The 14954-nt window shown below is 41.5% G+C and overlaps 1 protein-coding gene across 1 annotated transcript in view; it reads right to left on the reverse strand.

Annotated features, from left to right (window-relative positions):
* RHPN2 (rhophilin Rho GTPase binding protein 2) overlaps positions 1-14085 on the reverse strand; it is a 29232-nt gene extending 15147 nt beyond the window's left edge. The window contains exons 1-3 of the mRNA XM_061345906.1: positions 13986-14085; positions 3590-3705; positions 243-371 (exon numbers count right to left, since the gene is read on the reverse strand). Coding sequence (XP_061201890.1) covers positions 243-371; positions 3590-3705; positions 13986-14054 — 314 coding nt within the window. The 5' untranslated portion in view covers positions 14055-14085. The remainder of the gene's footprint in view (positions 1-242; positions 372-3589; positions 3706-13985) is intronic.
* Between the last annotated feature and the right edge of the window lie 869 nt (positions 14086-14954).

Here is a 14954-nt window from a genome sequence, read left to right on the forward strand (position 1 = left end):
AATTCTCTGCTTCACAAAGGAACTCTATATCTAAGGATTAGTACATACCTTTTCCAAGTGAAAGACAAATATGCAGACTAACCCTTAGTCAACAAATCTACCATCAAATGTTCTCTTCATATCAAGCTCTCTGCTCTTTCACACAATTGTTGTCCTGCATTCACATTCACCTAGAAATAGTTTTGTTTCCCAGGGTAAACAGAAGATCTGTTAATAATTGAATAACTTAGCTGTATACTTACTCTGAGTTTTGATAAACTTCTACTGAAATATTAAGTCCTTCCAATTCCTCCTTTAAGATCTGCAGGTCTGAGTTTACAAAACTCAGTTCCAGTAGTACCTGTTCTCTTACTTTGTTATTGGTGGTTGCTCTGCAGAAAGAAAGGAACATCATTCATTTTTTTTTTGCTGAGGAAAAGGTTTTGTGCCTAAGCACAGTTGAGCTCCTTCCTGGCATTCTCAGCATTTTTAAGATTATTTCTTTTTATCTCTTTAAGTGATGTTGTAAGACCAAGAACTTCAGATTTTATTAGGTTTTTATGTAAAGAGAAAGCATAGGATATTTTGCAGATAACAGCACTCAGATACATGAAAGGTTTGCTATGTGCAAAAGGGTTTTTAGTGTGATTTGAATGTCAGGCTCATTTTCAATACATTAATACTAAAGCATCTTAAACAGAATCACTATCCTATTTTTCAGATTATGTGATATTTTCATAGAAGAAGATATGAGGGTGGAGGTAGGGGGGAGTCAGGAGATAATTTTTACAAAAGGTACTTTCCCACTTTATAAATTGAATTATGAATTGAATTATAAATTGAAGCAAGTTGACACTTCTCATCATACGAATACAAGGAAACAACTTTCTCACAAAACTGCTAACTACAGAATGCTTTAGAATCAAAAACACAGGTAGAAAGCTATTTCTTTCTAATGCAATACAAACTACTCTGTAGTTTTATTTTGTCAGATTCAAATAGGATTTTTCTTTTTTTTTGTTTCCTTTGCCATATACATTTACATGACAACATTCTGAATTGTTAGCACATTGGTTATTGGTATTTAGCGACCCAGAGCACTTGTGTGACTTCTTACTTGTGTATTTCAGGATGTTATCTCACTATTTCTAGCATGATTCTCCATACAGTATTACTGCTTTCAAGAGTATTAAACTGTTATCTATAAACACAGGTATGATTTTAAGACAAAAGGTCTTGATCCATACTCAGGCTTAAGATATTGTACCTCTATATTAGACAGTACAAAGCACTAGACAGTAACAAACTTAAAATAAGCTTACAGCATTTTGCGTTTACCTTTAAGACAAAATTGACGTTCATAAATATTTATGAACAACCCTCTCACACATCCAGCCTCCACTGGAACAATTCTCCAATTTTACAGAACACCTTGGTGAAGAGCTAGTTATTCCAAGGCTAAAACTGTAAACTCATACTTCGTATTATAATTTTGTGTAATGTCTATTTTCTATGCTGTAATTTATTGAATACATGAGATTGCTTTAACTAAGCAATGCTAACATCTGCAGCCTGTATAAGCCAAACTGGACACAAATACACAGTGGACTGAAGTTAAAGGCATCATCATAGAGGGAGATGGGCTATCTCAGCATTTTAATTATGGTGCTAAGGCCTCATGTTTGGTCTAGCTTTCCATCATCCACAGGATGGGCTCTAATTTTTTCTTCAGAAACCCCAGTATTCCATCCAGATGAACTTCTCTAATATGGCTATATTGCTCTCGACATCCATACCAGTTTAGTGTTTATTTGATTACCTTTCCATCGTTTTTTTTTTTTTTTTTTTTTGCACTGCAGACATATTTTGTAAGGACAAACAGCAAAGGACAGTAACAGGGGCAATGTGATACCCTCAAGATCTACATAAGTCTACTCTCAATTCACTTTTCACTCAGAAATTCCAGACAAAAGACAATGAAAAGGAGAGGGTGACTTTCAGAAGTTTTAACAACAAAAGTATTTGTGCTAGATGGATCATTTGTTTCAAGCCTAGTGTTTACTTTCAGCCAAAAGTAAAGAAACCTGCATTTCCAGTTTTTCCTTAAGTCCTGTTGCAGGAGGCTCCTTGTGAGCAGCAATCTGTTTGCTTCTTTTAGAATTTGAAAAGCAAATAGAATCTGAAAACATAGAACTTGTTTATTTGTTTCTTTCCTTAAGGGGCCTGTAAATACGTCTAGTCATGTGAACTATCTGGTGGTCATGTTACTTTTAAAATTGCTTCTTTTCAAAGAACTAGTGAGCTTTAACAGTGTAAATTAATTTTGATTAATTAATAGCTTAGATCTATCCAGCTTAGAATAAGTCTGATCCTTTGCTCTCCAAACAGGCTCAGTTCCCAGTCTTCCCAATAGCAACTTCAGTATTTCACAGCCAAATTTTAGGATATCGTTAAGCTGAATGTTAATCAGTGTTCATATTTGGTATTAGTCATCTCTTCAGCCTTGCCAAAACACTCCTGAGTTGACATGCAGAAACGTCTACTGATTGTATAGTGTTCAATTTCAAAAGCAGATATAAGAATTTTGCTGGATAGCAGAAGACCCAAAGTCGTATTCCTTAAGTCAATGACCAGAAAACAAAGCAAAATTAAATCAGAGACTAAATTTATGCAAGCTTTGGACCCATTGCCTTTCTTGCCAAGACTGAAGATAAAAGCAGGTAACAGACAAAGATGATTGGCTATCAATTAATGGCAAGTTTAAGAACAGTGAATTTACCCAAGTATTTTCATTTCTCTAAGGGAAGTATATTGATTAGGTTTTTGTTCTTGAAGACCTGTTGTTGTTCCAGCTGCAGGGAAGTAGACACTATAGGAGATTACTGCAGATAAGCATTGGGGAAACTTTCAGGTTTTCTGTGTAACAGAGAGATAGACTGTTGGAAAGCTACAGGTCTATTTGCTAGGCAGTTAATCATGGGATAGAAAACAAGGGTTAACATAAGGCTATTCCTACGGGGACAGCCACATAGGAAACTGTATATTAAAAAATATATATAAAAATTGGTAAAAAATATAACAGGTGAAGGGCAAAGTCTCTTCCAGTTATGTCAAACTGCAGGAGAATTCGGTGGCAACTGTAACCCAGCTCAAATAAGACGTGTGCTACCCTGCTACACCTGTATCACTACTACATGGAATAAATATGGCAACTGATAGTCCTTTCCACCATGGAGCACAAACCTGAAGGAACTTGAAAAAAGCAACAGCACAGCAACAATACCTTTATTTGATTTAAAGTGCAAAAAGGAGTCATTACAATATTCAGGAAGATTCACTTGCCATTATCACTAGCAATAAAGCTGATCAAACAGAACACAAGACAGTCTAACCTCAGTTCACTTGCTACGATACAGTAGCTTTGGAAGTGTACTTCATAGCAGGTAATGACTCTGCAGAGCTACAGCATTAAAAAAAACTTCAGGGAGATTTACAAAGCATCCAGCAGTACCTTATGCAGCAGTTAGGCAGAACGGGAAAAAACAATAGCTAAGAGACTTAAATAAATAATGTTGCTCTGGCAAGAGAACTAGGAAGTCATGACACATACCTTAAAAGGTTTTCAGCACCAGCTCTCATTCTTACTGCTCTTAAGATCTGTTGGTTTAGGACAGCTCTTTGATTTTGCAGCTTGCTTCGTCCAGTCTCAGCAAGAGGATTACATCCCTAGAATTAAGGAAACACTTCTTTTTTGTTGTTGTATTGAAACTTCTTTTTTGTATTGAAAGAGACTGAAAAGGGAGGAAGGCTAAATTTGAAGGAACATAAATGGCATGGGTTCTGTATGGATACAAATTACCTAGATATGAATTAATGAGATTGACATCAGTGGTGAATGACTGACAATGTTTCTTTTCTCAAACTTGGTCATTAAAAGCAAAAGACACACCACGACCAAAGTATTTGACATTAAATTAAAGGCAGAAAATATGTGTTTTAAAGCTTATATACATGTGTGAGCCAGCCTGTTCTCCCCTAAATGTCTTCTGAAGCTATTTATCAATGATAACCACATTTGACAGAGCATTATTATGTTTCTATGGGTTTCCTAGAAACAGTATCTGGCCAGGCAGCAACTCCAGTCACAGTGTCTGCTTAACCTTTGCAAAATATCAGGATTCCATACTGAGATGTATACAGACTTGAAATACCACTCTATCAAGACCAGGCTTTGGCAGCACCCCTGCTCACAGTCTCAAGTACCTTTCTAAGGATATCTGCTCTTGTTTCTTATGGTGCTCAGAACTTCAGTACCCCTTCGTTCCCTGTGTTCCTCTCTTTACATCTCTGCTTATCTGCACAACTCTTCTTCACGCCCAGGAAATGCCCTTGGATCTGGAGGCCTACCCTGCCACAACCCAACAGCACCAAAAATGTAAAATATGAACAAGCTTTGTAAGTCTGTGCATTCTCAGAGTGCCAGATGGAATGATTCATCTGCCCATTAGTTTTTCTTGTTACCTGTTGTCCAAACAAATATTATATATTGATTGCTCAGTATCAAGTAAGATGGGAAATAGAATACTATGAGATTGTATAAGATAAAATGAGATATGGAATAATGGAGTTTGGCAGGATAAGATTATGATTACACCTTCAGACACTCATCAGATTAAGCCCTTAAAGTAAAGCATAACTCCCAGAATTCACAGGAATGCTCCTGTGTATTTGTGTATTACACAAGCACAAGACTCAGACTGGAACATGTGTTTGAGCAGGCCTGAGCCATTGTATTCTGATGAGCACTGATAAGCTAAAACTGTTATAAATGAATAGGATCACGTTTGACATTGAAACATGACCTTCACACCTTTCTTAAATAGAAGTTTCACTTCCACTTTTTTACTTTATATCTCCCCTCCTCCCCACTCTTAAGTCTCAGATAGCTTTGAATACACATTTATAGCCAACCAGCGCTTCCCTGTAGCCTTAACTACTGATTCTGAAGCTAATAAGACCCCTCTGTTTTAATGCATACCCTTAAGTAAAGTGCATCCTTTTGAGTGGCCTGGTTGAATATCATTACAAAACTCATCAGGGTCCTACTGGATTGTGCATTACAAAATTAGAAGGCTCAAATCTGTCAAATACAAGTCTTCCCTCAAGTACTCCAGCCACTAAATTATGCACTATTTTGGACCTCTCCCTCTCAGTTTTGACTCAAAAAATTTGAGTTTTGCTATAACAGCACCTAGAAGTCTCTCAACAAGCTCTAATTATGAGTGGTCAGGCAATGGCATACCAGAACAACAAAACCAAGTATTTAAATAGAACATGAAGGTATGATAATCTACTCAAAGTTCAGTTCTTATTTGGGTTTGCGGGTGAAAGCAAGTTGACTTGACAACAGAGAAATGATTGGATCAATCCAGATTACACTAGTTCAACTAAAAAGCACATAGCCCAGTATTGTTAATTTATATTTCTGGTTTAAAAGTTATAAATAGGTAAAATCACAGGTTTGTGCTTTAGATATTCAAAAGCACCATTTGCCAAACAACTTGAAAAAGCATGCCGCGTTTAAGTTACTCTTACTGCAGGAGTGTTTCTGAATTGAAAGACCAATTGCAGCAGAAGCTAAAACTTGGGTGCAAAGTATATGCTCTTTTTGTTGAGAAAGCACTGGCAGCAGACAATGTGTAGAAGATGAAGGTCTTACTGGAGAGGACATGCACATGCAGCAAACTCATTCATTCATCTCAGACTAAAAGTAGTCTTTTAACTATCAAATACTTTATGCTCCTTTACACACATAGAGAGACACAAGCAAAGCAAACTTAAAGGTACAACATGGCCTTACATCCACAGGTTGCTTCCTGCTCTGAGCCTGCTTCTTTTTCCAGCCTGCCATTGTTTTTAATTCACTTTGTGCTATATAATCTTTCTCTTCCACTGGTATTCAAAGTCTTCTCTCCTTCCATTCCACCTGTGCCATTTCCATTTGAACATTGACAATTATCTCCTCTTGATGTTTGTATTCAGCTTGAATACTTGATCCTCACCTTGAGCCTGCCACCTCTATATCCCTGTACAGGTCTGTGATGCTTTCTTCCAACCTCTTTCTTAACCTCTGAATCCTAGCATCCTTTCTAAAAATATCTTTGACTTGCCCTGGTCATTTTCTCTATAAAGCTGCAGCTTCTTTCCAGAGCTCAGTTTCCTTCCTGTGTGCCAAAAAAGTTCCATGACATCATTCAAATACTTCTTTACAGCTCTACTTCTGGGAAACTTGCAGGAAGAGGGATTGCTTGATTCCCAAGCCCATGAAGCTCAGCAGAAGTAGTGTGTTTGTTTCAGTAGACTTTTGATCAAGCTCCAGCCCAGAAATCAAACAAGCTCACAATGAGCAGTGTGTTAAGGCTATTGCAAATGTGCAGCGATCTTATACTCTGCAAAGACAAAAAGTGGCAGAGATGTTTCCTGGCATTTTGGGACAAATCACTAATCACCGCATGAAGCTTTAATGCAAAGCTTTAATGCAAGGAAGTGACAGACTGAGGTATCCTTGTCCCCTCCAGTGTGCCTGTAAGAGCTGCACTTCTGTCTCCTGAATGAAAGACTTCTTGTGGACAGCTCTTTTCAGGACAGGCTCACCTGCTGCAAGCACACACCTCCCTTTTACTTCTCAAGGCCTGTAAGGAACCCCGTCTTTACATTTTGGAAAAATGTTTTTTACATCTCCTGAACAGGGATGCGGACACTCAGCTAATCTCTGTTCACTTGCAGGCCTAAAGTCTTTATTGTAATCAGGCTGCCAGAAAACTGAAGTCCTGCATAGAAGACAGTAAAAATAACCAGTATTTGCAAAAAGGCATGGGAAATACACAATCTGGGGAAGATTTCCCCTTATGTAAAGATTCGGTGTACTAATAAATTACTTAGCAGACACATTGAACAAAGTGCTTAATTTTGCTTTCCTCCATGTAGAAGATCCCTTTCCCAAACAGCATTTGTGTACATGTGGACAATACCAAGAACTGTGAGTGTTAATGTTCAGTTCATTACCATATCTGGCAGCCAAACTTCTCAGCTGTTTCCACACCTACAGTTTCATTCTTGTCAACAGGATGCTAGATGCTTCATTTAATTACTGTTTATTTCTTTGCTGAGCCAAGACTATTTGGAAAGTGAACCTGATCGTACCCTGGCTTATACACTACCACTAAAAGTATGAATAAAATAGTTAAATAGGAATAGTTATTACTAAGGAAGTTGGGAAAATTACCAAGAATGGAGTATGGTTTAAGATTTCATTGCATGCATTTGGGGATAGTGTGAAAAGTAAATTGAACAATTTTTCTAGGAAGACAATTCAAATAGTCAACTCAGCTATCACTTTTAGAATCTTCTCCCCCCCCCCCCCCTCCTCAGAGCACAGCTGCACTTCATAAAGAAGTGTTGAAAGTGCTCAAATATTATTACCCTTAGCTTCTGAGCCAAATAAAAGGTTTTTCAAACCTAAGGTTCAGTTAGCTAGTCATTTAATTTCTTCCTGCTTGGTTGAAAAGCAATGCTGAACTGCAGAATGAGGAAGCTGATTATGTTTGTAGTATGTCACTATCAGAGGCAAGTCCTGCACAGGAGTTACAGATCTTTGCCATACATTATTTATGTATGTAGTAAGGTAACATCTTGAAACAGATACTCATGTTAGAACTACACACTGAACTTAGGTGGCAGGATACCCCACTAGGGTTTATTATTAAGTTTATAAACATCATCCCACACACACTTATTTGGCCAACAATTGTATTATGAGTGCCTGTGGGATCCCAGCATGATGCTGTCAATGTCAGGCCAGGCACTGCCAGCTCAACAGCAGGAGCTCAAGCAGAGCTAGGAAATGGCTGACTGACTGTTCAGGACTCATGTGGGATTAAGGGGGAAGACTTCATTCTGCAGCTTACATGAGCACAGAGTTGGTAGCTAAGTAATCCTGTAGCCAGGTAGCCCAGGTCGGCTATGGACAGCCAGCATCTTGCTTCTGCAAAAAGCCCCAGTGCTTACCTCTTATCTGAAGGAGCCTTCAAATCCTCCCAAGTTTAAGGGGTATAGGCCGTACCTTCCTTTTTTCCCAGCTTTATGCTTCAGGCATTAAGAAATTGCCTGCCACAGAGGGCAGATAGCTGTCAGAAGTATGGGTCCCAAACAAAGCAACAGTTGTATTTAATTTGGATGCCAGGAAGTTCTTTCTTCAAAACAGAAGTATTTTTTAATATCAAAAATCCAATTGTAAAGGAAAAAAAACCTTGACTGTTTGCCAAGCAATGAGTAATTGCAGTAAGCATTTGAAACTAACATAAATATAAGTTACGAAATAGTGGTTTGAACTCTTACATGAGCCGCACACTATCTGAAGGTGACACAGAGTTGAAACTGGGTGTGCCTTCTTACTTAAAATAAAGAATTCCTTTCCAGCCAGCACAACCTGTGCTGCCCGTCAAGCACAGCAGTGTACACAAATGGCCATATCCTCCAGACAGTTAAATGTGTGTGCAACTTCACTTATGCACACAACTTCTTTGGTTGCAATAGCGATCACAGTAAACAACATGATTCACACCGGTATTTCTAGAACTGATCCCAAGCCCTGATAAATTATTATATTTATTTCCATTTTTGCACTACTACAATTAAAGTTTCTCTTGGCATGTTTCTACCAGTTCAATTTTTAAAATTTTAGCTAAATATTGCAAGTTTTTCAAGAGTACTTGTTTTATCCAAGTTAAAAAAGGCAGGGGGAGAGGAGAGATCTGGTTTTCCAGAGCCTGGCCTGCTTGTGCCATGAACAAGTATTTCACAGTTCTCAGTGCCTAGCCCCAAAGATTAGTACAACTTTAGAACTAGTTATTGTATTAAATGCCACATACATATTTTCTAGACAATATTCCATCTTGTCACACTGCTCACTAAGCAAAATGAAAATCAGCATTACATCACAGATGGGTTGGTCAAGCCTCTTGACCAACCAAGTTTCAGATGATTCTCAGTTTCACATGAAGGCCTACTTTCAGTATTAGGGTTTATGAGTTTGTACATGATGAGTGAATATGGCATGATGGGGGATGAATCATTGCTGCGTTGCTTCTGTCCCGCCAGACAAGGGGAGAGAGAACAAATAGGCAAATAAATATTCCTGTGTCTATGCTAATGCTGATGGTTGCCTGGCTACTAATAACTGAGAAGAACCGAATGAGCTGAACCATGGTGGAAGCACAGGTGCAGCAGGTTACTAAACTGACACACCAACCACAGTTAGGGGGGAAGCCCTGCAGATGAAACCCCAAAAGCTAAGGAGGGGAAGGAGAGAGTTAATTAGGGGAGTGCTGAATCACACACTGGTTACCATACCTATCATCATTTTCAGCCTGGTGCTTCATATATGGAACTACTTGTGTTCTGTTTTTAGCCTTTTCCCTTAGCAGAGAGGACTAATATATACAGTATTTCTTTCTGAATCATCAGCTTGGTCTATACGATAAGTATCTAGCCTCTTCACTGGAACCAGAGCTTTAAGAGAGAACTAAAATCAGCATTTGCATTAAACTGATCAGACTCTGAAGATTCCTGAAGCTAGCTGGCCTGTTCCTCCCCTTCTACATGGCACTGTGGACAGAACAGCCAAACTGAAGACAAGATGCTTAGTGCTGTACCAGCAGATGCCTGGAGAGCTACAGAAAGGGCAACTTTGAGCAGTGAACTATGGCTTTTTCTTATAATTTACTGCAACTTCCTGACTAATGAGAGCATTTATAAAGTACGTGTAAGGTGTTAAAAAGCAGCGAAACAAGACAGGAAAGATACAGTAGAAAAAGCTTGCTAGATGTATCTTCTTTGGTCTGCTCCTACCCACCCAGTCATCTATATGTGCTCCCTCAAAACCAAAACCACAGGGCAGGCACAGTCCTACTAAAATGATCATCACACAAGCATTGGATCCTGTGACTAGATGAGTACTACTTTATAAATATCCCAAGTTCTGTATATTGATGTGTTTTGGGGATATTTACTTTGTGAAAACCTACTCTGTGAGTGCTGTAATGAAAGGAGAAAAGAAATAAAGGAAAACAAAAGAAAAAGAACTTGAAAGAAAGATGTTTCTCCCACACGAATTCAGAAGCAACTAAAAAAAATAACCAGTAAAATGTCTGAGAGGCCAAGCAATCCACAGAACCACAACAGGCTCAAAGAATAACTTCCCCAAGGTTGGGAGAAACATCATTCATAAGCCAAGTGGCACACAAGGACAGACCTGCTTTAATTACTGTTGGTCTGTTGAAAAATCCTTCCTGTCTAAATGCCTCGCTCTACTTTAGAAACAAATTTCTGTTATTGTTAGTTTTGTTATTATTTTCTGCTGACCACAAACTCTTTCGTAGGGAAGAAAGAGTGGGGCAGAATTTGGATGGATATGCAGGATATGCATGGTTGATTCACCAGTTGCTGCCAGTAACAGAGAAAGAATGTGGAACTCTGCACAGAGGAGGTCAAGGCAGGAGGCTGACGTCCAACAGCACTTGCACCACTCAGGAGTATGGGTACACTTTGCCCTGGCAGTGTACCACAGCATATACTGAACTATACACATGTGATGGCTGAGATAAACAGAACAGTAGCAAAACCAGTTCCCTGCTACGTTATCTTCCCAGAATGAAAAAGGTTAAGAGACAGAAGTTCCTTCTTCTTTTTGATGGAAATTAAGGTGCTGCTTCCACTTTGCCATACCCTCTTCAGGACACCAGCAAGAATTTTGGTTTTGTTGTTGGTTCTTTTTTAAACTAAAATCTTCACAAGCTCGGTTTAAGCTAACCAAATTGGGTTGGAAGGGAAATGTAAAGGGAAAGAAATAGGGGCAACACTGGCAGAGTTGCATATACCCTGTGTGACTGCACAGGTATATTCCTGAAAACTAGGTATTTTTAAAAAATAAATAAATAATCTGAGCCAGCTCAAAGCATCTTATAAGTTTTTAAGGATCTAGTTTTACCTATATAAATTTACTTATAAAATTTCATTTTAATTTTACCTATGTAAGTTAGACAGGCCTTTGCCACAGGGGAAAAAGAGAGATAATGGACAGAGATGGGGTAAAGGAAAGAGGAAAAGCTCTCTACAAAGCAGCTCTGACCTTGTTGGAAGGGAATGGAGAGAGGGAATCTGAGGAATGGTGCAAGTGGGCACTGCACACAGTAACTGCCACCCATTATACCCCAGACTCACCTAGCAGAGTCAGAGCAAGCCTGACTTTCTAGTATGGCAACAGAAGTCAAAGCAGGAACTGGGACTGGGCATGTGTTTCCCCATTTCTGGTCATGGCCTTTTACACAAAGTCAGTCATAGTTTTACAAGGCCTTCTCTACACAGGAGATAAAAAAGGGTGCTAAACAAGAATTAAGTAAATGAGTTGGTTTACAGATTGCATCTTGGGGATATTGAGGGTTGCTTTCTGGCATGCTGTATGCAAGACTCCAAAAAGCACCCAAAAGTGCTCACAAACTGTGAGCACACAGTAATTCATTCCTCCAAAGAAAACAGCAAGAGCCTAAACCAAATGGCTATAGTATGAACTGCTCAACTTTTCTCAACTATAGAATGTCACTGTGGACAATATTCTTAAAAATTATGGAGGTCAACCTCTTTGTGTATATAGTGCTTGGAAGCCCTTTGGTGAGCAGGACTGATCTAAGCAATTGTTTTCACCTTGCTCCACAGCTTACATAAAAAAAAAAGGTCAATTAAGTAAATGTCTTTTGATCTAAAAGCATGACAACTAGCTTTGGAAATTGATGAGATTTTGCACCAGCAAAACTGGTAGACCAACCCTGAAATCCTTTCAGGAAAGCACAAAGTAGTGCTATTTGAAAAAGAGAAAGGGATACCAAGGGACTTGGAGAAGGGGGAGACCCATGGATGCATACAGACAGCTCAATCACTGCTTTCAGTTACATGAAACCACCTAGCATGCCATTCCAGTGAACATGTAAGGCCTAAAGTACTATGTTCAAAGTATATCCTTGGCTTCACAGCTTGTATCAACTCAAGATTCCTGGAGTGGGAATGCTTTAGGTTTTGGTTGCCTTTCCTCCCCCCTTCTCCTAGAACTACTGAGTCAGAAAGAAAGCTCTGATCTTTGAGACCATTCAGCTAATGTATAACAAGGAATACTGGTTTCCTGCCTACATCTAACTTTTGGGGACAGAAAGCTTTAAGCATCTAGCCTGATATGAGGTGTACAACTTTATTAAAGACACTTATAAGCTGGATGAACCATTCAAAGATCTTAGGGGACAGATACAAGAACATTCCACTGCAACACTGCCTCACCCAGACTTAATCAGATTCCTATTTTCTACTCCTTTAAGACGTAAGTAATTCAAAAGTGGGGGAAATTGAAATTACTGTTTATGATGAGATATAAAACTGATCTTACAGTATTTTCATATATGAGAAAACTTAACTCCTCACCAGGATGGGGGACTTACACTGATGCTGTTTCCAGTGAGCTTAACCCTCACATACAACAATCTAATTGAAAATAGTCTCAGTCCCTCAGCAAGTCTGACTGCAGATCTACTCTTAGGAAGCACAACTTCATGATGAAACTTCAGTCAGTCCCCATCAGTAAAAACAAACAGGTGGAAGAGTTGATCCATCTAACTTGATGAACTTGACAAGTGCATGAAGTCAACTTCTTTACTAACATGCCTCCAGGCAGCCTATGAGCATCCTGTACTATAGAAACCAGAGCTGTGAAAACTCTAAATAATTACAGCTTTGCCACACTTTATGATTTCCTGCTGTGGACTACTAAGAAATCAGGGATTACTCAACAAATATTATACTCAAATGAAGAGACCAGACAAGATTTGGAGAAAGTTTTGTTTCAGCCTCTAGCTACACACCAGTACCAAGGCCTTGCAGTACGGCTGGCACAGGTAAAACTTGGCTCTTTTCAGCTGTGAAGTTCCTCTGCTAAAGTGCAGTACCATTGCTTAAGCTCCAGGAAGCTGATGAATTTGGTAAATACTGGGGTCCAAAATCCAAACAGCCTGCAAGCGTCTGGGCTTCCCTACTGTGTAATCCAGGTCGTGGCTGAAGTACAGTGCAGGGATGGGTATCTTTGCTTTGAGCAGCAACAGCATGATTCATATGAGAGTTTTTGGCTTTGGGTTGTTTGGTTTGGGTTTTTTCCCTCCGTAGGCTAAGCAGTCTATTGTCTCAGACCCACAATATACATCCCTCGAGTACCCACACCCTTATTTGAAGCCCATCAACAACAGTTGCAGGTGGAGAGCTGCAAGGGATGACCCAGCCGAAGCAGTGAGGGACGGCTAACTCCAAGCTCCCGAAAACAGAACTCGTCCTTCACCCCCGGTGAAGTTCACAGCAGCCCAGAGGCTACCGGACAAGAGACACTTCATTGTAATTACCCTGTGCTGAAAGAGCTCAGGTGCAGGTTACGGCATGCGCCGCCCACTAAGTCTGAAAAGTAATTAAGGCAGATGTTCATTAAAAACTTCCTAACGAGTCTGTTAATTTTGTTGCCTTACTCCACCAAACTTTCTTACAGGTATACAAGGCAATTTACTAGAGAGCAAGGAGACAACGAGAAGCGAACAGAAAAGAGAGCAGCGAAAGAAAAGAGAAGCTGACAAAGGGAATTCACCCATATTGTGGAGGTACGAGTGCTCCTGTCCCGCAGAACGAAGCCCAGCAGCGGAGGATGGCACCGCGGCTGCCGCCCATGAACCCGGGGACCGTCCTGTCCGCCCGGTGCCCTACCCCAAGTGCCGCAGAGCGCTCAGCCAGAGCACAGACGCCCACGTTCTACCGCTACGGGACGGGGCTCACGACTCTCCATCAACAGAAAGCAGTATCAATAGATGGACACGGGGCAGCTGAGCCCAGTGTGCCCGTCCCGGCACTCAGACCGCCTCGCATCCCACCTTCCGAAAGTAGCTGTCCTCCGCCGGCTCGGCCGGTTGGCAACCGCGAGGAGACAGGGCGTCTGTCATCTCCAGCCGGGCGAGCACTCCCTCCACTGCCGCTGCCACACAAGCACTGCTAAAGGCAGCTCCGATCCTGCGGGAAATACCCCCACGGCACCGCCCGGCTCCACCCCTGTGGCGGCGGGGAGGAGCTGCCCGCCCCGCCCCGCAGCGGTATCCGCTGCGCCGCAGTGGGGCGGCCCCTGTGGGGTCTGTGCAAGGCTCCGCGGGCCGCTGGCCGTAGAAGTCCCGCGGCTGGGCGGTTCAGGTGCCCCTCGTCCAGAGACGGGCGGCGCTGGGACTGACTGGAAGCGCAGCCCGGTGCCCCGGTGCGCCCTTCCAGGCCCGCCGGCTGCGCTTCGGAGCCCATCTAGCCTCCCCGAAGGGACCGCTCGCCTCTACCTGCTTCCCCGCGTCCTCCCCGTGCTGCTGTGCCTAGCTACAGCCCCCGGGGTGGGACCCCGGTCCCATTGGTGTCACCGCCAGCTTCCCCGTAGGGGAGTCAAGGTTTCCAGCCGGTGGCGGCACCTCATCCCGGGCTCGTTACTCCGAGGGGGCTGACCCCCACACACCGGGGCAGGGGGAAGGCAATAGTGGGCCAGTGCCCAAAGCCCGCACGGTCACGTCCGTAGCGCCTCAGTCTCCCATCTAGGGGAGGGCAGGAGCACGGCTGACACCGTTCGCAGAGCTCGGGGGAGCTGGAGAGGCTCTGGCCTTGGCCACTGATAAGAGCAGCAGTATCTCGATGAGAAGCAGGACAGGCCCCGGCTCCCGGAAACTGCTGTGGGCTCAATCTCAGCATTGCAAAAATCTGCAGTTTGCACCTCCCGTCTTTGAAATATTCCATTGTGTAACTGTTTTCACAGATGTTACTGGACACTTGGGCAAAAAAAATTTCAGTATTGGTTCCTGTTACTAGCCAGGCCT

The sequence above is a fragment of the Neopsephotus bourkii genome, unplaced genomic scaffold, assembly GCF_033783945.1.
Source record: "Neopsephotus bourkii isolate Nb327-2 ecotype Australia unplaced genomic scaffold, CSIRO-AGI_Nbou_v1 NB_245, whole genome shotgun sequence".
In the NCBI taxonomy this organism is placed as follows: domain Eukaryota; kingdom Metazoa; phylum Chordata; class Aves; order Psittaciformes; family Psittacidae; genus Neopsephotus; species Neopsephotus bourkii.